Consider the following 24,576-nt stretch of genomic DNA (forward strand, 5'->3'; position numbering starts at 1 on the left):
CCAAAGAGATCAACTATGGGAACTGAAAATAAAGGTAAGACGCATGTACAAGCTCTGCAAAATCCTTCTATTCTGTAAAATATGTTAGCTATTTTTCATTTATTAAGATTTTATTAATATTTATGTTGAGTCCTTGTGATTTTTTTTTTTACAGGCAGACTGCCATCAATTTCATGTTTCTTTGATAGCAGACAAATATGGTTCAACAATTGTGCAGAGTCAGTAATTTAAGGTTTGGACTGCAAGTGATGGACACACTAAATAACTCAACTCATAGAATTCAATGGATAGTGCTGAGTACATTATTATATATCTACAAAGTGATGGGCACACTAAATAGCTTAACTGACAGAATTCAATGGACTGTGCTGAGAACATTGTTATATATCTACAAAGTGATGGACACACTAAATAGCTTAACTGACAGAATTCAATGGACCGTGTTGAGAACATTGTTATATATCTACAAAGTGATGGACACACTAAATAGCTCAATAACTCGCAGAATCCAATGGACAGAGTTGAGTAATATACTAATATCTACAAAGTGATGGACACAGTAAACAGCTTAATTCTCAGGATTCAGTGTACCATGCTGAGTACATAACTCATTAAGGATAACTCATATGACATCCACAGCAACAGACTATTTCCGTGTCAATGTTGATAATTTGAGTTGACCAATCACACAGTGGGGGCGTGATTTGTTTACGCTGGATGCATCTGTCAAAAAAGATCGTGACATAATGCAAAAAGGCACACTTAACTAAAATTACTAATATTTAGCAACATTTTCACTAGTATTCGCCCGAATGATGACTTTCTTTACTGCAATTTTAAATTAAATATAACTTTTATTTGCCTACTATTTCAATGGGCGCAAATGGGCTTTTTTCATTTAAACTTGACCACAGAATGAACAGGAACCACTATCCAAGTATTGAAAAGGGATCACAAAAAGTGTGACCACAAAATATCCACAGAACACAAGTGTGTGCCATGTTGAGATCATTGACATATGTAAATACGTATATGGAAAACCTATGGATTCCATCGAGTCTCCATTCCACGGAAACCCCTATGTTCTGATTCCAAGTAGTTTCCTTATTATGGAAACCAATGGAATCTTCAGGTTTCCCATTTAGGGAAGCTACATGGAAGGCCTGGAAAATTTCTGGTTTCCCGAGGTTTCCCTGGTTCTGGATACTTAATGGAATCGGCGCGTATTAGTTTCCGTGGTACAAAAACTTAGCAGAGTAACCTGTCATCCGCTGCAGAAACCAATGGGAAACAATGTAAGCTTCAGATTTTCATGTGGATTCCATATACTGTACGTGTATATAAATTGGCGTATTCAAATTTTAGCAGAATCACTGGGTATTGAGTTGTTGGCGTAGTCATGAATTAGCGCTACTCACTAACCTGCCATATATTTTACTTAAAAATGATTTCTTAGCTGTATTCATGAATTAGCGCATCAATTGCTGCGCCAAAGCTGCTAAAATATGAAGCCTGCTTTTTTAAGTACATATATACAGTAGTTTCCCATGAAGGGAAACTGCTCATTTCATCCAGTGTTAACTTAATCATTTTTAACATTTAAAGTAGAATAAAATCATACATGTTTTCATATATTTATTTCACTCTCTGGTCAATTGATCCCTAAATGAGATATCATAACAAAATAGGGAATGGTTATAATTTTTTATCAAAGGCTGGGTTATCCTTGCGATGTAAGCAATTAATTTCACTCGATATTAAATATAAGCACGCACTGCAATTCTTAATATAAGGATTAACACAGAGCACTACAATGGAATTTTTTTTTTAAATTGGTTAATACAAATAAAACACAAGAGTTAATAATGAAAAGCTATATACAAAGAGTTATATGCTTGGGATTGTCCAATAATGCTCATTATAAACACTGGTGGCATCATCTTATCTATTATGAAAATTGTGACAAGAAAACTATGGACCATAAAGCTATTAAACCTAAAAATCTCCCTAATACAAAAGAAAAGAACAACTTTCATAGCAGACAAAGAAAAATACATTTCCGTCTAGTAATTTCTTAAGAAAAATAAATTTAAAACAAATTCAAACATTTGCAATAATACATTACAAATAATTAATTTCCATAAATATCCCACATAATTTTGTTTTGTCTTTTTTCTTTCTGATTTTTAATTTTTATATTTTAACATGTTTAATAATTGGTCAAGTTTTTCGTTACATTTCTGTATTTTTCATGCTTCTTTTTTTTATATTTATTTCTCATGCATACAGAACCAGATACAACATACAAGTGTTACATGTATTTTGTACAACCTATTAAGGGACGTCACTTAGTAGCTATGTATCTTTATCCAAATCTTTTTAGATATTCCTTTCCTGAATTTGCAAGAAATTTACATATATACATGGAATAAATCAGGAAATGGTAGAAATGCCCTTTTGTACAATTTAAAAAAAAAGTAAATACTTCAACCCCAAGGAAATTTAAAAGGAACACTAATTTGTTACCATTAGAAACAACAACAAAAATATCAGTTGTAGCAAAAAACTTGCAAAATTTAAAACATATACAGTATACAATGTATATTATTACTGGAATAGACAATTATAACCAGTTCCTTTTAGACATGTAATATTTTCTGGTCTTCCAGGTTCAATACATCTATAGTTACATGTATATATCACAGTTTACATACTAGTATGTCTTGATTGGCACACCATCTATAACTTATCTCCAAGTAAAAGTATGATTATGACAGGTTTACATTTGGATAAATGCATTATTGAATACAGTGGACCCTCATTTATCCGGACGCTTTGGTTCCCAGTCAATTTGTCCGGATATGTGAAGCATCCGGATATCTGAATCACCAGTTAAACAAGACAGAATAACATTTAAAAATTTCGTTCCGATGAAAAATCGTCTGGATACTGAAGCATCCGGATATCTGGCGTCCGGATATCTGAAGGTCCACTGTACATGAATTTCATTTAACACATACACATAGCTAGTAAAGCATATATATTTTTATCTCAGTATTTAAAAGAACATGTTTTAAAAGTTAAAGAAAAAAAATTATTACTGTGGAATCATTTTAATTTGTCAATGTTCATGGGGAAGCAATATTTTTATTTTTGCTGGGGACATTATTTTGTGGGTAACTTGTTTATGTGGTAGATTCAATGAATTATTATGTTCACTTTATAAACATTTGTCAGGATATAAACTCAAGGGGAAGGGTGATGACCCATGAAATCCAAGAACACTGGCCCCCCTAAGAACAATGATGATTCCACAGTACATGTATTACAAGATATTAGGCATTAATTAAATTAGGATAAAAGTTTACAAATTCATTCTTTTAGGAAAATCACAATTTTTTCAAAGTCTTTATCCCATCCTTTATTGAAATCCTGAATAAAAACAAAAATATATTTACCAATAATGAATCTAAATTATTTTCAAAACATTACAATGACCATGGCTATATGCAAGTAGAACATATTTTCTGAAATTTGCCGATAATGAAGTAAAATTTATATTTTCAAAACATTACAATGACTATAGTCTATAACTATATCCAAGTGGAACACATTTTCTGAAATTCAAACAACTAACTACTTAAACAGTGCACAAGAGTTCATTCATGAAAAGTGATTTGATCTGTTTCACAGTCAGATGGGTGTAGTTATTCTAGAGGCACGTGTTAATTGTTTTGAACATATTAAATAATTAAAAAATAATTTGACTGATACAAGAAAAAAAAAAACATGTTAATTCTTCACACTGGTGAACAAAACAAAACATTTCAATAAATGTATCACATTGCTGATGCACCAAAAGAATTATTTAGCCTGGAGGTCATGGCTATCATATATCACACATGTACATTTATCACAAGAAACATATTATGAAATAAAGTACATATCATACTGTACAAGAAAAACTTATGTTTGGATTTAAAATCCAAAAATTGATCAATTCATAATCTCTTTTAATCTTATAGAAACTACTGTCATTTTCAATATATTTTAACCTAGTTCCTGGGGAAAATGTTATCAAGTTAATATATTTGCTTCTATTAAATTTTATATCTATCACTTGATGTCCCTAAAAACCTTTAAATAATTCCATATCTGATTTATTTTCTGGTCTTTGACAAGGAAAATTCACAGATTTTAATTTCACATCAGCAATATTTACTATACGTAAATTTGTGTTTATATTGTATAAGTGGAGGTTTTAGCCAGAGGCAATTTTAGCGATTTGCCCTAAAAAATTGGTATTTTATTTTTAGAGAGATGTAATTTTAGCAATTTTTAAAATTATTGCAAAAGAAGCTAATAAAATAAAACATAATTAATTTTTAATCAATATTCAATTTTAGCCGATCTCATAACCCTTTAAATGCCAAAATTAAATCCTCGCTAAAAATTCTTCTTATACGGTAATAAAACTTTTCTTTGTCTTCAAAGAAAAAAATCCAACCAATCACTTCCTTCTGAACAAAAAGTCATTAATTTTATGTACATCATAAAAATCATATATATCTCCTTAATTTAAATAAAAACAACTGTCAAATCTTCACAATATTCTCACTATATTTCCATGTGATCTTCAGGAATTATGGGACTTTGACCTCTGACCTAATTCTGTGAGTGCAGGTGTGGGTAGGTGGGTGATCTAAAATCTGCATACGTCACCTATAGTAATGAGTCCGCCGTCCACAGCAACATTTACACAGGCAGGGACAAAAGTAGAGGATTAAGTTTACAAAGACGACTAGAAGGGTGACCACTAGATAGCTATACAGGACTCGGTATCGGTTGGGATTCCATAAAATGCCATAATGAAGACCTCCTTTTGCATCTGAAAAATGAAATGTATTATTTTAGTGTCTTTAAATACAAACATGTTTAATTGTGTTATAAATACTGAATAGGATTATCAAGGTACATAAGCCTGAAATTTTACATTTTTTCAGAACATACCGGTTACCGTAATATGTCAAATTACATGAAAAATATTTAGGGGGAAAAAAAAAACATGAAATTTCCATCTAAGAGTTTCTTTGTTTGTTTGTTTAACACCCTTTTAAGAATTTCTTACTGTTATTTAGACACCACCAGTTTCTGATGGAGAATTGCAAATTTAGACCTGTATTTATCACTTAGGGGATTTGAGCAGTGAGGGATAATTGCCACCACCTACTGCAACACGGGACCTCAAAAAGCTCCTCCCTCACCTGGAATTTACCACCCGGTAAAAAATCTCTGCCTTTAAGACTGTGGAACATTAACTTGCAAAATTGGAATATACAGCTTACGTCATTTCTATCTGTTACAATCAAAACATTCAGTGATAGACAATGAAATGGGCAGGTACAATTCGACGAGGACATGGGGAAAACATGGGATTGAAATTGCAGATCGAAATTCATTTTCAATCCACCTCAACTACGCTAGAAGCCGCAGTGTTACTGACCGACCCAGATCACAAATAATTTCAATTTTGGTACAGTTTGAATTTTTCTGTCCAGTGTTTTAAATAAATATAAAGGGACAATTTCATTTCTGTTAGGTAAATATATGTTTGTGTTGGGGTGGGGAGGGGGCTTAACAATTTTAAATAAAGTTGTCCAACATTTCTCAGTGAGAATAAGTATAAAACTCATGCACTCTTATAATCCTAGAAATAAAATATATTGTCATGTTAAGTCATCTGACCTGACTCAACAATTTTTTACCCCCCCCCCCCTTCTAGAATCAAATATCTCCTGAAAAATAATCTTTGTCTTCTATGATCTTTCGCGTTCTTAAAATTATAATCTAAAACTCGTATTATGTGAACTTCAAACAATATGTAATCGGGAGTTGAAATTAGTTGATTTTTGGATTATATATTTACTCTTTGCTTTGAACAGTTCAGGTGGATTGAAAATGAATTTTGATCTGCAATTTCAATCCCATGTTTTCCCCACGTCCGCGTCGAATTGTACCCGCCCATTACATTGTCCATCACTGAATGTTTTGATTGTAACAGATAGAAATGATGTAAGCTGTATATTTCCAATTTTGCCAGTTAATGTTCCGCGGTCTTATGTGGTCTTATCCACATGTTTGGTATCCATGTGCTGCAGTGGGATTCCAACGGTTCATACTTCATGTAAGAAGTCACGAATGAGATGAAATGGGTTGGTGGGTGGGGCAATTGTCCAAGACAGTGCTTCTGGTAGAGTCAGCGGCATTTAGCGGCATTTGTCCAGCACAGACCTTCTGGTAGAGTCAGCGGCATTTAGCGGCATTTGTCCAACACAGACCCTCTGGTAGAGTCAGCGGCATTTAGCGGCATTTCTCCAAGACAGACCTTCTGGTAGAGTCAGCGGCATTTAGCGGCATTTGTCCAAGACAGACCCTCTGGTAGAGTCAGCGGCATTTAGCGGCATTTGTCCAAGACAGACCTTCTGGTAGAGTCAGCGGCATTTAGCGGCATTTGTCCAAGACAGACCCTCTGGTAGAGTCAGCGGCATTTAGCGGCATTTCTCCAAGACAGACCCTCTGGTGGAGTCAGCGGCATTTAGCGGCATTTCTCCAAGACAGACCCTCTGGTGGAGTCAGCGGCATTTAGCGGCATTTGTCCAACACAGACCCTCTGGTAGAGTCAGCGGCATTTAGCGGCATTTGTCCAACACAGACCCTCTGGTAGAGTCAGCGGCATTTAGCGGCATTTGTCCAAGACAGATCCTCTGGTAGAGTCAGCGGCATTTAGCGGCATTTGTCCAAGACAGACCTTCTGGTAGTCAGCGGCATTTCTCAAAGACAGTGCTTCTGATAACATTTAGAGAATTTGTTTAACAAGATCGAGTGCTCTAATTCCTTTCTCCTTTATTTTCAGTAAATTCCTTTATCTTGAAAAAGATATAGGACTCAGGAATGAACAAGTCCATAAATACTGTTTTGTATAGATCATAGATCTTAATTACAATTTAATCTGTTGTTTTTCCATGGATTTAATGATATACAGTAATTTAAAGAGAAATGGTTTACAACTTTATGTATGAAAGACACTTAAATAGTATAATATTTGTTTTTCCCTAATGGCAGGGACTTGCTCAATTAGTAATATTTATATTTATTTCATTTAGTTTGATGGTATTTCCATTATTATTAAAAAAAAGTATTACCCCGGTAATTAAATATCAGTTTAAATTGTACAAATAATGTTTTGTACTTTGGTAGTATCTTTGAAAATAATTCAATTAACAGCTTTATCCTGGTCAGCACTAGCCATATTAAAGTATCATGCTGATTAGCAATTTGCAGTTATTGATATCTTGCAGTCAGATACAGACAAAATTACCACCAATATAACAAAACAGAAGATGATTAGGGAAAAGGTGTTAAACATCTGGCTTCATGCATTTGATATTGCTCGGTTATGTGATTATGACTATTAAATTTCAAGTACCCCATGTATAACATATTAATTATTAAGTTATATTTATGAAAATATGTCAAATAAAATACTAAATAAAGAAAATAATGTAATTACTCCATAAATTATAGTAACAGAAGAAGCTTTACTTTGAGAATGTTTCAAAATTATCTCATTATAAGTAGCTGTGTCTTAATTTATTCAACAAATAAACCCTATGAGCATTGTATGCAACTGTTTTAAACTATTTTTATCAATGAAGTTAGAAAAAAAAGACTTTCAGAGGCACACCATGCAAAGTTGAATTTATTTTTTTCAAGACCGATTTGTAAAAGTCCAGTAAAGGATTCTCTACAAAAATTTTCAATCAGGCCATAATTTTTTCTCATTAGCTTTTTAAACCAAATTTTACATGTTTTATAAGCATTATTTAATTTGGTTTTTAAAACAAATATCCATGTTACATGAAATACCAAGACAAGTTTCATTAAACCAACATTAAAGCAAGTAGCAACAAGCACATGACAGAAATTTAGTTTCATTTCCAGAATTATCTCAAATTAACATGCTCTGATTTTAAAGGAATACATTGTTTATTGATCTAGTCATGCAGCTTATTCCGTAAAAGATATAAAACTGGGATAGGTTAACATTTTACAATCATGCAGCTCAAGCCATAATAAATAAATTGCTAGATTCTCATCCAATTTAAAAAAAAAAAAATCAAGGTGGGCGGGCGGCTTTTATTTTATACTTTTTATTTTTTCAATTTCACAGATTTTATCTACAATACCCGAATAAAAGTCATAGTAAAGGTTCAATTATCTCTTACTTCACATCATCACCAATCTTTTTCAACCAATGACCCTTGTTTAAAATATATACGTATTACAGCAATTTTTCAGCCGTCAAAAATCATGTTTAAAACGAAAGTAGAATGGTAGATGAATACTGATCCCGATGAGAATTAAGACGAAGAAAAACAGAAATAAGAAGGTATAAATTCAGAGTGGGCAGGGATGAGAATCTAGAAATATTTTCATTATGGCCAATATTCAGTAAAAGATATAAAATTCGGATAGGTAAAAATTCTGTAATCATGCAGCTTATTCCGTAAAAGATATAAAATGCAGCTATTAAATTCCGTAAAAGATATAAAACTAGGAAAGGTTAACATTTTATATTCATGCAGCTTATTCCGTAAAAGATTTAAAACTAGGATAGGTTAACATTTTGTAATCATGCAGTTTATTCCATAAAGATATAAAACTGGGATAGTTTACCGTTAACATTTTATAATCAATGCATGCAGCTTACTCCGTAAAAGATATAAAAATTGGGATAGGTTAGCAATTTGTAATGATGCGGCTTATTCCGTTAAAGATTTAAAATGCAGCTTATTCCGTAAAAGGTATAAAACTGAGATACATTTTATAATCATGCAGCTTGTTCCGTAAAAGATTTAAATTTAATGCTGCTTTTTCCGTGAAAGATATAAAACTGGAATAGGTGAACATTTTAAAATCTGCAGCTTATTCCGTGAAAGATATGAAACTGGGATAGGTTAACATTTTATAATCATGCAGTTTATTTCGTAAAAAATTTAATTAAAATGCAGCTTTTTCCATAAAAGATATAAAAATGAGATAGATGAACATTTTATAAAGATTTGAAACCGGGATATTCTAACATTTTATAATCATGCCCTTTCTTTTCGTAAAAAAAAAATAATAACATAAAATGCAGTTATTCCATTAAAGATCTATAATTGGGATAGGATAACATTTTATAATTATGCAGCTTAATCCGCAAAAGGTATAAAATGCAACTTGTTCCGTATAAGATTTGAATCTGGAATAAGTGAACATTTTAAAAATCATGCTGTTTATTCCGTAAAAGATTTTAAATGCAGCTTATTTATGAGTCAGTGGATTGAGATTTATTAGGTAAATTTTAACATTTAATCATCCATTCCAGCCCTCAAATCACGTTCATATGAACTTCGGGGAATCGAAACAGTATGATATTGGGTTTTTTTTTTTCATTTATACAGCAAGCAAACATATCTATCCGGTAGTGATAATAAACAATTTTTTCAAATGAAAGGCTTATTTGTATTTGTCAAACATAAAAAAAAACTACATATTTGCTTGAGAAACATTATAAACATGCCTCTAGGAACTGAGTAATATTCAACTATTTTCCATTTGCTTTGATGGTATTTCCAGTATTCAAAAAAATATAACCCCGGTAATTAAATATCAGTTTAAATTCAAGGCCTACAAATAATGTTTTGTGCTTTGGTAGTATCTTTGAAAATAATTCAATTAACAGCTTTATCTTGGTCAGCACTAGCCATAAGCATCATGTTGATTAGCAATTTACAGTTATTGATATCTTGCAGTTTGATACAGACGAAATTACCACCATTATAACAAAACAGAAGATGATTAGGGAAAAGGTGTTAAACATCTGGCTTCATGCATTTATTACTGCTCCATTACCTTATTTTTACTAATACATTAGAAGTACCCCTGTATTACATATTAATTATTAAGTTATACTTATGAACATATGCAAAATAAAATACCAAATAAAGAAAATATTTATGTATTTACTCCATCAATTACAGCAAGTTGCATAAGAAGCTTTACTTGGGAATGTTTCAAAATCATCTCATTATAAGTAGCATTGTCTTAATTTATTCAACAAATATGAAGAACTGCTTGGACAAATGCTGCTGACTCTATCAGATGGTCTGTGTTGAACAAATGCCGCTAAATGCCGCTGACTCTACCAGAGGGTCTGTCTTGGACAAATGCCGCTAAATGCCGCTGACTCTACCAGAGGGTCTGTCCTGGACAAATGCCGCTAAATGCCGCTGACTCTACCTGAGGGTCTGTCCTGGACAAATGCCGCTAAATGCCGCTGACTCTACCTGAGGGTCTGTCCTGGACAAATGCCGCTAAATGCCGCTGACTCTACCAGAGGGTCTGTCTTGGACAAATGCCGCTAAATGCCGCTGACTCTACCAGAGGGTCTGTCTTGGACAAATGCCGCTAAATGCCGCTGACTCTACCAGAGGGTCTGTCTTGGACAAATGCCGCTAAATGCCGCTGACTCTACCAGAGGGTCTGTCCTGGACAAATGCCGCTAAATGCCGCTGACTCTACCAGAGGGTCTGTCTTGGACAAATGCCGCTGAATGCCGCTGACTCTACCAGAGGGTCTGTCTTGGACAAATGCCGCTAAATGCCGCTGACTCTACCAGAGGGTCTGTCTTGGACAAATGCCGCTAAATGCCGCTGACTCTACCAGAGGGTCTGTCTTGGACAAATGCCGCTAAATGCCGCCGACTCTACCAGAGGGTCTGTTCTGGACAAATGCCGCTAAATGCCGCTGACTCTACCAGAGGGTCTGTGTTGGACAAATGCCGCTAAATGCCGCTGACTCTACCAGAGGGTCTGTGTTGGACAAATGCCGCTGACTCTACCAGAGGTCTCTCTTGGACAAATGCCGCTAAATGCCGCTGACTCTACCAGAGTGTCTTTCTTGGACAAATGCCGCTAAATGCCGCTGACACAACCAGAGGGTCTGTGTTGGACAAATGCCGCTAAATGCCGCTGACTCTTCCAGAGAGTCTGTGTTGGACAAATGCCGCTAAATGCCGCAGACTCTACCAGAGGGTGTGTGCTGGAGAAATGCCGCTTAATGACGCTGACTCTACCAGAGGGTCTGTCTTGGACAAATGCCGCTAAATGCCGCTGACCCTACTTGAAGGTCTGTATTGGACAAATGCCGCTAAATGCCGCTGACTCTACCAGAGGGTCTGTCTTGGACAAATGCCGCTAAATGCCGCTGACTCTACCAGAGGGTCTGTGTTGGACAAATGCCGCTAAATGCCGCTGACTCTACCAGAGGGTCTGTCTTGGACAAATGCCGCTAAATGCCGCTGACTCTACCAGAGGGTCTGTCTTGGACAAATGCCGCTAAATGCCGCTGACTTTACCAGAGGGTCTGTGTTGGACAAATGCCGCTAAATGCCGCTGACTCTACCAGAGGTCTCTCTTGGACAAATGCCGCTAAATGCCGCTGACTCTACCAGAGGGTCTGTCTTGGACAAATGCCGCTAAATGCCGCTGACTCTACCAGAGGGTCTGTGTTGGACAAATGCCGCTAAATGCCGCTGACTCTACCAAATGCCGCCGACTCTACCAGAGGGTCTGTCTCTGGACAAATGCCGCTAAATGCCGCTGACTCTACCAGAGGGTCTGTTCTGGACAAATGCCGCTAAATGCCGCTGACTCTACCAGAGGGTCTGTGTTGGACAAATGCTGCTAAATGCCGCTGACTCTACCAGAGGTCTCTCTTGGACAAATGCCGCTAAATGCCGCTGACTCTACCAGAGTGTCTTTCTTGGACAAATGCCGCTAAATGCCGCTGACACAACCAGAGGGTCTGTGTTGGACAAATGCCGCTAAATGCCGCTGACTCTTCCAGAGAGTCTGTGTTGGACAAATGCCGCTAAATGCCGCAGACTCTACCAGAGGGTGTGTGCTGGAGAAATGCCGCTTAATGCCGCTGACTCTACCAGAGGGTCTGTCTTGGACAAATGCCGCTAAATGCCGCTGACCCTACTTGAAGGTCTGTATTGGACAAATGCCGCTAAATGCCGCTGACTCTACCAGAGGGTCTGTCTTGGACAAATGCCGCTAAATGCCGCTGACTCTACCAGAGGGTCTGTGCAGGATAAATGCTGCTAAATGCAGCTGGTCTGTGCTGGACAAATGTGTTGGTATGATGTTGTTGGCCATGATTTTCGTGACTTCTTACATGAAGGAATAGCCGATTCCAACCCACAATAAAAGGATCAATTCCTAACTCTGTGACTCTTGTGCGAACACTCTAACCACTGCACGACCAAGACAATTCTAGGCTTTAATCAATAGTCACCTATTAGATATCAAAGTACAACTATACTTAAATTACCTAAGACGGCCACCCCGTATCCCATGTTCGGTTCCCCCATTCTGTAACTACAGGTGGGGACCATTATCTCTGTCAGGCAATCCGCACTGCGGGTAATGTTCTCAAACATGAAGCCATGCATGTGGGTCAAGTCTCGCTGGTGAACTGACCAGGAATAATCATCATTTCTCATGCAGTCATCGCAAATATAAGCAACTGGCTGTAAGAGAAATTAAATATGGAAAAATCAATATTTACTTCTACACATGCATGAAATTTCGGTATTCAAATGTTAAACATTGCTTTACATTTAAAAAAAAAAAATAAATAAATAAAATTCAAAATCAATCTGTTATTGTTAATAGATGGAAGTAGATTTTTTAAAATCTTATACATGAAAATCTAACATTTCTGAGAAACTGTAAAATAATAAATTTCCGTATGGGTTTAATTTTCATTGTTTTCCAGATTGGAAGAGACCCCGAATTTATGTTCACCACAAAACGTAAAATGTTACATACATAACTACCCAACAATTCTTCATCCATGAAATAAAATCCCTAAGAACCTTAAGAGTTTTTCCTCAAACCATGAAAATTTTACCCCATGAAAATGTGATTTTACAGTATATCTAATGATTGAATATAATGTGGCATTATGTGCCATTACTTATCGTGGCATTTGAATGCTGTTGATTCTGTAACTTGTTTACCTTGTGCCAGTGAGCTGAGAAGATGAGTTTGCCACTAACCATGGATAAAATCTGCAAAAATATTTAATAAAAATTGGATACCTTTGAATTGACATCATTTACCGTTAACATTATGCTTCATTTGAGATAAAACTTGCAACATTTGTTGCCAATACTCAAAGTAATTCTATCATCACTATAGTATATCTGACTGAAAAATACCGTATAGCGGATTTTCTTGGCGGGTGTAAAATTTGGCGTTTTGCCTACTCAAAGGTATGCCAATAATTTTGGCATAATTTATTTTAGCGGACGCGAGGTTTCAGCTCTTGACAGATGGACACTAAGAAGATTACTGACTATTTTAGCGATTAAAATTTTAGCGGACTATGATCAAAACGCCAAAATAAGCCAAAATTAGCATCCTGCTAAAATAAAGTACTATTTTTTTAGGAATAGACATATCTCTGATAAAAACAAGTGAAGATAACAAGAAGTGATTGATATAAAAAATAAATCCACAAACAATATAAATCAGTGAACAGGGCTCCAGACCAGTACAAAATGTTTTTTAGAAATTGAGGAAAAAAAATTTGTATAAAGATATTAATATTGAGCTTATCTATTTAATTTTCATTAAATGGTATGTCACATTTACCCCAAGGAAAAATTTTCAAACACAAAACAGTATCAGTGAATAGAAATCACTATTCTTTACTTCCATACAGACAACACATGTAAATAACATGTTCTTTTAATTTATCTTGGCCTTTTAAAATGTTTAGAATACAAGAATTAATTACAAATTGAGTAATATACTGTAAATTTCTATTTTTAAGAATTTAGATCTAAGGGCAGATCACTCTAACTGCAGAAAAATACCATAGAATCAGAACTCTTCAGTGTGCAGTGTATAAAGGGTTCTTAAAACAAAGACCCCTGAAAATTTCAAAGGTGGATCAAATCCCTAGGAGGAGTAAGCATCCCCTGTTGATCAGTCATACCCACCATAATTAGCCTTAAGTATTAATCAGGAAGACAGAATATTCCATGGTCAATCTTTAGTACAAAACACTGGGCCTATAAACAATTAGTATGAAAAATTTAAACCAAAATACAATATAATCATGGTTATTTTTGCTAATAAGGTCATTATAATGACCATGGGATTTATAAAGGGTTCACTTTAAGTAAAGCGTTGAAATCCGTGTAATATTGACCTTTTTTTTTTAGTTGCCTGCCTATATGTAGAACTCGATCATACTTGGAGCATGCTTTTGAGTATCAAATGAATAAGATGGAAGATGTAAACCTAATATGCAGTTGATAGCAGATTATTACAACAGTACAAAAATAAAGGAAGTTTTTAATGGAGACTGCAGTTTTTCTGTTCTGAACTGAAAGTGCATTTGGGGCATAAATCTTTCTTTTAACCTCAAAAAAATATTTCTAAGTAAAATCAGATAACATAAAAGTGCAGTTATCAGTAAAATTCTAAAGAATTTTCATCTTAGCTAGCCAAGGTTTTTTGGTTCTCTCCACTCCCCATATGATTATAGGGAGTGGTCAGGACCGAAAACCCTTGGCTAGCGAAGATGAAACACTTTTTGAAATTATTATAGGAACTGTTCCCAGCTGATTAACAAACTTCTCTGAGGACTTACAGGGTAGATAGGTGACTTGAACTGTAAGGGTAACAGACTCTCGTGGTTGATGACAACATGGATGGGTGAGTTCACTGACTTCCTGTAATGTCTGAACAGCTGCTCCTTTTCTTGGAACTCCGTATTCTGTAGTCGGGTGTCAATCTGAGGAAAATGAAGTTTACCATGATGTGATAACTTGATATGTAAATTGAAATGCCATAGAAACATGTTCCTCTTGAAAGGAGGTGCAATCATCACAGCAAATGACACACATTGCAAGTGATTCTTACTACAAGTAAGTCTAATCTGACACTAGGATCTGTTCTATAAGCATAAAACACAATGCGACTATCTCTTTCTGTAAATCATATCCCTCAACACCCACCCCCAACCCCCCTTAATGATGGGGTGGGCTCAGTAGATAACTTTAATTCTTAAAGTTTATTTTTTTTTAAATCATATATGTATTTTTTACACAATTCTGACTAACCTTAATAAAATCTATGAACTTATGTTGAACAATGCCATCAACTTGTTCAAAATGTTTGACAAATCTGTCAACTTTCTCTGGTGTGCGAAAGTCCCTGAATTCCCCTCCTACATCATTATCTCCTGGAATGTAGATTCTCTGAGAAAAAATAATATGAGTATAGATGCCATACATAAATCTTGAAATTTTTTTTAAAATGTTCCTTTAATTTTCCACTTGATTAGAACGAAGTCCTGAGGACCTGTGAATTTAATTCACTATCTCCATAATTCGTTATATCCGTATAACGAATTCGTATAACCATATACAGCGAATTCACAATATGCATGTTTTCCTTCAAGTATTACTACCAAATATATTAGGGAAGCAAATATTACAAAACAAACTTTCGATAACTAAGATTTTATTATGAATTAAAATTTATATATAAATGCTAACAGAAAATAAAGTCAGTTCAATTTATCAAATTTTGAGATTTTTGAAAGTTCATTATAAAAGATGTAAATTTCATTATATTTAACCTAAAAGGGACTCAAAATAAGTTTGCTATATATCAGTAAATTCGTTATATCAGATTTCGTTATAACCGTAAAATTTTACAAAGATTTGTTAAAAATTTTGCCGGGGACCTAGAAAAAGTTTGCTATATCCATGAATTTGCTATATCCGTGTTCAAACTAAACCAGTTTTATTGTACATATTACAACAATAATGTTTTTGGGGCCCAAAGGCACAAACCAACAGTCCAACACCCTACTGAACCCTAAAAAATCATACCTTTTTAAAAAGAATGCAAGCACTTACACCATGCATCAGTAGTAAAAAGCAGTATCCAAGATTCTACAAGTAACTCCTCTGCTAACCCAAAATTTTGCTTTATAGGTAATAATTTTCCAAAAGATGACAAATTTTTAATTAGAATCCACACAAATTTAGCCTACCTTGCAGGAGTAAAAATTTTTACTTAACACAAACATGTTAAAATAAATAATAGGTTTTTATCAAATTGAGAGTTAACTACCTTATCTGAGAGTCAGTGACCTTTAAGCCCTTTTTCTTATAAACATGGAAGTACCTTGGCACTTGGGAAGTTTGAGAAAATGTTATGAAATCTGTAATAGGTATCTCTGTATTCATCGTGAGTGGCCCGACTTCCTTCGTCCATCAGGTCGCCCAAAAATATCACAACGTCTGGCTTCGCATGAGCCGCAGCAAAGGAAAATGTCTTTTTGAGGTAACTAAAAAATATATGTATAATCAAGACATACATGCACTCTATCTTGAATGTATATATCTCAATAATAGTATTCCATTTATTTTATTTTTCTTTCAATCAAAATTCACTTACATGTATTTACTATATTGAGGGCACAGACACTTGGTGCAAGCTCTCCCCTCCCTTCCCATCTTTTTTTTCAATTTCTCTTTCATTTAACAATGTGATCCTCAATCTTTTTTTTCTATTGTTCATATTTTTAAAATAATGCTTGATGCCCTTTTTAAATGATGAAAACAGTTTGTTTCATTGATCCACATCTATCCCCTTTTTTTTTGTCTACATGGTAAAGTATACAGTATGTCAATAAAACAATGACTAAATGTGCATGAAACAAATTTAACTGTTACATTAATCGATTACTGAAATAATTACCTATCAGCATCCCATCTGGCGTAAGGTCCTATCCAAACTCCTTCTGTCTGGTACCCCTGTATCTGGGGGTCGGCTACCAGCAAAATAACAACTGATGAGCCATCTTCCCTGCGAGACAAGGGTTTATAATTAAATCCTGTATTCCACTTTAACAAATATGTTACAGTGTATCTTTCCTTCTTTACTGTAAACTGCATGACATGAGCAGCAAATATACAACCAAATCTTGTTATCCTAAACTCATTGGGACTTAATTGAAACTAAAGAAAACCTGACATGTCAGATTTTTATAATATACATAATCAACTTTAAATTTTATAACATCAAACTGTTTGAATACTTTCAAAGCTTTGTATAAATTAATATGCGAAAGACAAATACTGTACGTGTACTAAAAAAAGCGGGCTTCATATTTTAGCGGCTTTGGCACGGACAAGAATGCGCTAATTCATGAATACCACTAAGAAATCATTTACTAATACAAAACAAGGCATGAACATGCGTAGCGCTAATTCATGATTATGCTAACAACTTTATACCCATTGATTCCGCTAAATTTTGAATACACCAATTCATTACACATACAGTACATATTGATATTTTAATTAGAAAGTATTGTCTTGGTACAGTATGTGATAATATGTATACAAACCTGTTCACGTCTGGCATGGCTGGCCATCTCATGGTTTGAAAGACGTAGATGAAATACTCATTGAACAAAACTAAACATATCAGAACTATGAGAGAAAACTGGAGTGGAGTCCATCTCTTTCCACACAGGAAACACTGTGTATTGGATGGCATGCTTCATAGAGGAACCTCTCACAACCACCCATAGAAGAATTCACAGCCATAGCTGCTTCACATTTTAATCTATATTTAAACAAAAAAATAATAGATTGATTAATTGAACAGGTGTGTAACATCATTTTATGAAGAAACATGTTGAATTCATAATATGGGATATTGATATTTCATATCTATTTCTAAGTTCATCACTGACAGAATTACTTCAGTGTTATAATTATTAGATTATAGACTTCATTTCCTTTCATTTCTTTCTTTTAAATACAGGGTTGTCCCTAGGAATTGCAATAGAAAAGGGCATTTAAAAATTAGAATGGGGTCTGGGGTTCCTCCATCTTCCCAAGTCAAAAGTTTCTGATCCGCTCCGCTACACATAAACCCTTGACTGAATAGACTAAGTTTGACGGGGTTTACTGTCACGCCATCTAGTGAGATGACACATGTTGAACTCTACTGACCTCTGCTATTGGCCAATCAGAGTAAACGAATTTAACACAGAATTTGAGATAATATTGGAAGTCGGTAATAAATTCAATATAACTCAACTAAAAAGCTGAGACAAACCTTTAACTGGGCTATTTAATGATAAAGACGTTATCCTTGGGACTAAAACTGGCATGATGTTCAGTTTGCGATTTAGTTTCAGTTTAAATAAAACAATGACTTTGATTGATTCACACAGACTTGCATGAGGCCAATCAGAGAACGCATTTCTAACCCTGTCAAACTTAGTCTACTCGGTCAAGGGTTTATGTGGAGCAGAGCGGATCAGAAACTCTTGACTTGGGAAGATGGGGTTCCTCTCCTAATTGGGAGTTTAAAAGGAATATCAAAATAACCAGGATTGCATCATTATAAGCTGGAAAATTCCCCAATCCCTGGGTCTTAGGGACCCTGGAACATGTAAATTATGTAGAATTTATCAAGTAAAAAACAAACTGTAGATATGAATTCATAATTGGGGGAAATATGTGAAATAAATGCATTATCAAATAGTGAGTTCACACTTTTAATGGAGTTTTTCTGCAAGCTAGGATACTTGCTTATGTATCCTCACTAAACATTCCTTTTCATTTGGCATTGCAGATTTTTTGCTGATTAAAATAGTATCTAAGAAGTATCCAGAGTTTAAGGAAATTCCTGAATAATATTTTATGTTAAAGTCCAAACTGAGGAAAACATAACTAATATTACAAATTTATGTGGTCTGGTCACGAATATTGTGTGAAAAAATTGAAATCACGTGAGAAGCAATAAATTACACTACAGACAATTATCGAAAAAAAGTGGTTGCAGTAGGCAATATAAAATGCCAGATATATATCGTTTAAAAGGAGAAATTATTCATTGACAAAAAAAAACTGTGCTTGTCTTAACAAATTCAAACTTTGTCATATCAAATCAATAATCATAATTGAAGGTTGCAGGACAGTGTGCAGGTCAAGTCCAAAGACTATTTCTACCTACGTAGCTATTAATAGCTACCTAGGTATTTAAAGCTTCTTAAAATAGCTATTTCTACCTATTTTTACATGTCTTACAACAAAACAATTAAATTATAATAACAGTACATCTTTCAAACATGTCAAACTTATTGTTTATCATCTTGTGCACCTGCATGGAAAAATTCAGCATGTTAATTTGAAAACGTTTCTTAAGGGTGGAGACTGGTGAGGAAAGGCATTAAAGATCTTAAGATTGCTTGAAGATTTACTTCAAAATTGATACACATTTGTAATTAAAGACATAAATTTGATCCTTAGCTACTACAAAATGAAAATATGTGTTGTTTTTATGCAAAATTGATATGTTAAAAAGTAATCATCCCCCCCCCCCCCATTTTTTGTCATATTCATCATCATGTGACTGTAAAGAAAAATGTGGTGCAAATCATGTAGCGCCATTCATGTGTTTGGCCACAAAATGCAAATAAAGCAAAAAGTAGGTAAAAATGGAGTACGTTTTGAAAAAAATTAGGTAGCTATAAGAAGCTAAGTAGGTAGAAATAGTCTTTGGACTGGATCTGGTGTACATACTTAAAAGAGTATTTCTTTTGAAAATTTTGACTGAACAGGTCCGGCACAATCTCTTGATTAAGCTATATAGCTTGTTTCAGCTATATAGCTTTATAAAGCTATTCATAATAGTTTGATCAAGCTATTTTATCAAACTTTTTTTCTCAAATGTGTTATTTTTTCAACATTTGCAAAAAGTCGCACCTTGGTGCAGAGGAAATATTAAACTTTGAATTCTTATGAATACAATATGCATGTAAAAATCACTCACCAGATTGCGTCTCCTTGAGAGACTTTGTACTCAAAATTTAAAAGGTTTGGGGCTACTGATGAGTGACCACACAGTTATTTCTGGAATGAAATTATAAAGGAGGTCAGTTATGGCCAACAGGATAATTGATTGGTAAGAGTTCAGCACAATGCAACGCAATCATACTTACTCACGCCTCACCGCATGCAAAGTAGTGGGCAGTTACTCATACAATAGAAATTCAAATTTTGCATAAAAGAATTCAACAGCAGCAATGTTAGAACTTTCTCTGATGTAGGTTGTATTTTTGATAGTCCATACTAAATATAATGAATAGTCAAATACTTGCGACTTTTTGTTTATTTCTTGAAAAAAAACACGTTTCTGTGAAAAACTGCATATAAATAGCTTTATCAAGCTATTTTGAATAGCTTAAAAAAGCTATATAGCTACTTAAAGCTATTTAGCTTAATTAAGACATTGTGTTAGACCTTCTGAATTCATTTCTCTGACACAAGAGTTAGTTTATCAGTTTGAATAGAACACATGAAGATTTAAGAAATTCCCCATTTAGCGAAGCTTTTGAAAATTATCCCCGACATTGACATTGTGTTCATCTGCCGATGTCACCGACTCACCAATGAATATGAATCTGTTTATGAATTTTATCCTGCCACGATACATCATTACATGCCAACCTTACGGTCTTATCAACAAAGTGAATGCTACTATCTTGCCCTAATTTAAATAAAATTGTTATCTTATTATGATATGTTCTTTTAAGTTCAATTAATAAAAAGAAGTATACTAACTACAATTACTAAGTAATGTAACAAAATACTTTTTTCAAGTCGATGGACAGCGCCATATTGATTTTCTCCTGTTACTCGAGCCCGACCTTCTTTAATTCTGAGCCAACGTGCTTGACAATGTTGTAGTTTCCTGTATTAAATTCTTACGTTAACTAGCGTTTTGTGTAAAAACTAACTAATATTTTCAATTTTATGCATTGTAAACGAAGTATAGGGGTGTATAGTTTTTGCCCTGTCCGTCCATCTGTCTGTCTGTCTGCTTGTTCGCAAAAACTTGAACCAACTTTTGACTGGGTCAGTGGGTGGGACTATGGCTTTCATATTTCACAGGTATATTTCTTGTTACAAGACTTTTTTTGGTTTCCGCCAAATTTGACCTCTTGATCTTGACCTTGGAATTTGACACACTTTTACACCAAATTCCAAACTTTTACTTTGGCCATAACCTTTGAACGGTAAGGGTTAGGGCTTCCATACTTCACATATGTAATCCCTGTGTTAAGACCTTTCATTGGATACCAACAACTTTGACCTTTGCCTTAGAGTTTGGCCTACTTTTAAAGAACTTTTACCTTGGCAATAACTTTTAAACGGTTGTTGCTAGGTTTTTCAAACTTCACATATGTATTCTTTGTGACAATACCTTCGATTGGATACCAACAACTTTGACCTTGACCTTGTAGAATGGCCTACTTTCAAAAACATTTCGACCTTGGCAATAACTTCTGAACGATAAGGGTTAGCGCTTTAAATCATACTTCCTATATGTAGTCCTTGTGAGAAGACCTTTCATTGAACTTTTACCCTTTGACCTTGGAGTTTGACATACTTTTAAAAAAACTTTAAACTTGGCCATAACTTTTGAACGATTAGAGCTAGGGCTTCCGTACTTCCCATATGTAATCTTTGTGACAAGGCCTTTCTCGAGAAACCAACAGCCTTGCCCTTCGACGTTGACCCCGGAGTTCAACCTACTTTTAAAAATGTTATCCTTGGCCATAACTTTTGAACAGGTGGTGCAAGGTTTAATATTTTACATTTGTATTTCTTGTGAAAAGACCCTACTTTGGATATCAACATGTTTAACTTGCATTTGAGAAAATTTAACCTTCGCTATGTTGCAATATGGATGCATCAGTATTTCTTAAACACATCTTGGTTTTGTCGAAATCAAAAGTAAATTGAATACATTCTGATTATATTTATATATACATGTATATTCAAAATAAGTTTCTCAAAAAGTATGATGAAGGCACAGGGTCTTGCTCTCGACATGTACCTGGGTCTTGGTTTATTAATATGTATACCTATTAATATGTATTTTTACATAACAATAGGTATACATATTTATAAACCAAGACCCAGGCACCCGTGTTGCTCCCATTAAAAAAAAAATCATATACGTCGGTAGATGGAGCTTGCCCTGTGGAGAAGATCCATTTCATTCAAAATAATAATTCACAATTTGGATTTGGGTTTCAAAGCGTAATTTGTTTAGAAAAGAAAAGGTATTTTTTGTTCTCAATTTTAATTATCTATAATAACAAGCCTACCCGCCATAAAAGTACCCTAGTATTATACAATAAGATATTTGAATACATGACATTTTTTTCATTTAATTGTTCTTTCAGTTGCAAGTTTTACGGTGATTAATTACTAGTATCAAATGTACATAAAAGGAGATTAACTTATCTATTTCCCGACAAAATCAGGAGAGTTATGACCAGTGTTCAGCTTAAATAACTTGACCAAGTGGTCCAGAATTTCGTAAATCTGGTAAAATATCATTATCCATGAAATTGTTTGCCTCCTAGAAGCTCATGAACCGAGAAATTTTTCAAAGCATACATCCTCAACTCAGGGGCCAATAATTTCAGAATACCTCTCCAGAATCAAATCCATTCCAAAGTGAATATAAACCCTGTCTGGACCAAACTTGCATGGATGGTGCATCTAGGGAAGAACACTGCCACACTTTGTTCGGATAATAGTTCTGACCTAGATTTTCCAGATGAATGACCAGGTTAACGTTTTGGAGCAGGTTCACCGTAACTTTAGTTTAAGCCCTACCTGGACCAAACTTGCATGGATGATGTACACTACCACACGTGCTTTGGATGCTGGATCTGACCTACATTTTCCAGTTGAGTGACCAGGCTAATATTTTTGGAACAGGTTCATTGCAAAGTAACTATAAGCCCTAACTAGACCAAACTTGCATTGGTGATTTATCTAGGGATGCACACTACGACGCTTGCATCGGATGAAGGATCTTATCTATTCCTGATGAGTGACCAGGATAAATGTTTTGGAACAGGTTCATTCCCAAGTACATTTTTGCCCTTCCTGGACCAAACTTGCATGGGTGATGCATCTAGAAATGGGCACTACCACGCTTGCTTGTGATACTGGATCTGACCTGGATATACTATACTCCAGTATGTGATCAGGTTTAAGTTTTTGGAGCAGATCCTTTCCCAAGTAACTATATAAGCCATACCAGGACCAAACTTGCACGGATGATGCATCTAGGGATGGATAGTATCCAACCTTATTTGGATGCTCGATCTGACCTACATTTCCCTCAATGAGCAAATTATATTTTTTTCAAAAGCGAGTTCATTTCCACGTCACTATAAAGTCCTTGCATGGATATGGGATATTGATCTTGGGATGTACAATAAGTAGAAAAAAATTGAGATTTGCCTTTGTCGAGGTGAGCTTCGTGATCTTTGATTACCTGTACTTTGTAATTCATGGAAAGCTACAGGCAAATAAGTTGATGTTACAGAGATTCCAACCGTCGCTTTTAAAGTCGGCATTTTAAAACAATTATATTGTCATTATAAAGAATCTGTTTGCAAATACAACCTTCCATCCGGTCGTATTCTGACTGACATATTCCATACCGATTAACAGCTAGGCTTGTTTTAAAACTAGAGTTGACTACGAATTCTGTCTACCTGATCAAAACATGCATAAGTTACGGCGAGTGTGACCGTTCGAAAGATGATCGATGTTTATACATTCCTCTTGAGTACCCGGTCCTACCTCTAGAATTTCCAGGGGGTCTGCTGTTCTCAGATTATTTTTGGTTTGAGATCAGTAACTGTTATCTTCACATTTCTTAGGTATAATTTATGTTAGATGTGATTTTCCATATGTTTGCTTATGAATGAATTCTTTATATTTTTGCAGAGCCTACTATCACAAATTTATTATATTTTACACTGAGGTTTACGACTTACAGAACTACCTAATGCTAGTACGGGGCAAATATATGGTGTGACTACTGACAAATCAGTTATTAGATTATATAAAGATTAAAAAGCTTAATTATATAATACCAATGACCGAAAAACAAGTTTTACCCAGATATATTTCCATTTCTAATTTTTTATGCGCCCGGATCGATAGATCCCAGGCGTATATTGTTTTTTTCCTGTCTGTTTGTCTGTCTGTCTGTTGTCAACTTTAACCTGCGCCATAACTTTTGAACCATAAGAGATAAAGACTTCATATTTAGTATGCATACTCCACTAATAAAGTCCTTTCAAATGACATCAAGGTCAATGACCTTGTGACCTTGACTGTGACCTATATGCTAAAAATATTTTTTTTCCACTGTTTGTCATAACTTTTGAACCATAAGAGATAGGGACTTCATATTTGGTATACGTACTCCATTAATTAAGTTCTTTCAAAAAACACCAAGGTCAATGACCTTGTGACCTTGACTGTGACCTATATGCTAAAAATAGCTTTTTAGCTCACCTGAGCCGAAGGCTCAAGTG

General features: G+C 34.7%; 1 protein-coding gene across 2 annotated transcripts in view; it reads right to left on the bottom strand.

Annotated features, from left to right (window-relative positions):
- Window positions 1-2,280: 2,280 nt before the first annotated feature.
- The window catches only part of LOC134254673 (uncharacterized), a 34,976-nt gene continuing 12,680 nt past the window's right edge, over window positions 2,281-24,576 (bottom strand). Inside the window, exons 1-10 of one of the 2 annotated variants that reach the window (XM_062737208.1) lie at window positions 20,812-20,845; window positions 17,551-17,771; window positions 16,899-17,006; window positions 16,323-16,485; window positions 15,248-15,385; window positions 14,776-14,919; window positions 13,133-13,183; window positions 12,442-12,640; window positions 4,723-4,888; window positions 2,281-3,432 (exon numbers count right to left, since the gene is read on the bottom strand). In XM_062737208.1, coding sequence (XP_062593192.1) covers window positions 3,390-3,432; window positions 4,723-4,888; window positions 12,442-12,640; window positions 13,133-13,183; window positions 14,776-14,919; window positions 15,248-15,385; window positions 16,323-16,485; window positions 16,899-17,006; window positions 17,551-17,702 — 1,164 coding nt within the window. In that variant the 5' untranslated portion in view covers window positions 17,703-17,771; window positions 20,812-20,845 and the 3' untranslated portion in view covers window positions 2,281-3,389. Of the gene's footprint in view, window positions 3,433-4,722; window positions 4,889-12,441; window positions 12,641-13,132; window positions 13,184-14,775; window positions 14,920-15,247; window positions 15,386-16,322; window positions 16,486-16,898; window positions 17,007-17,550; window positions 17,772-20,811; window positions 20,846-24,576 lie in introns of those variants that run through there. The other variant, XM_062737209.1, reaches the window with a different exon arrangement.

This window comes from Saccostrea cucullata, unplaced genomic scaffold (genome assembly GCF_032062105.1).
Source record: "Saccostrea cucullata isolate Sc308-1 unplaced genomic scaffold, CSIRO_AGI_Scuc_v1 ctg3091, whole genome shotgun sequence".
In the NCBI taxonomy this organism is placed as follows: Eukaryota; Metazoa; Mollusca; class Bivalvia; order Ostreida; family Ostreidae; genus Saccostrea; species Saccostrea cuccullata.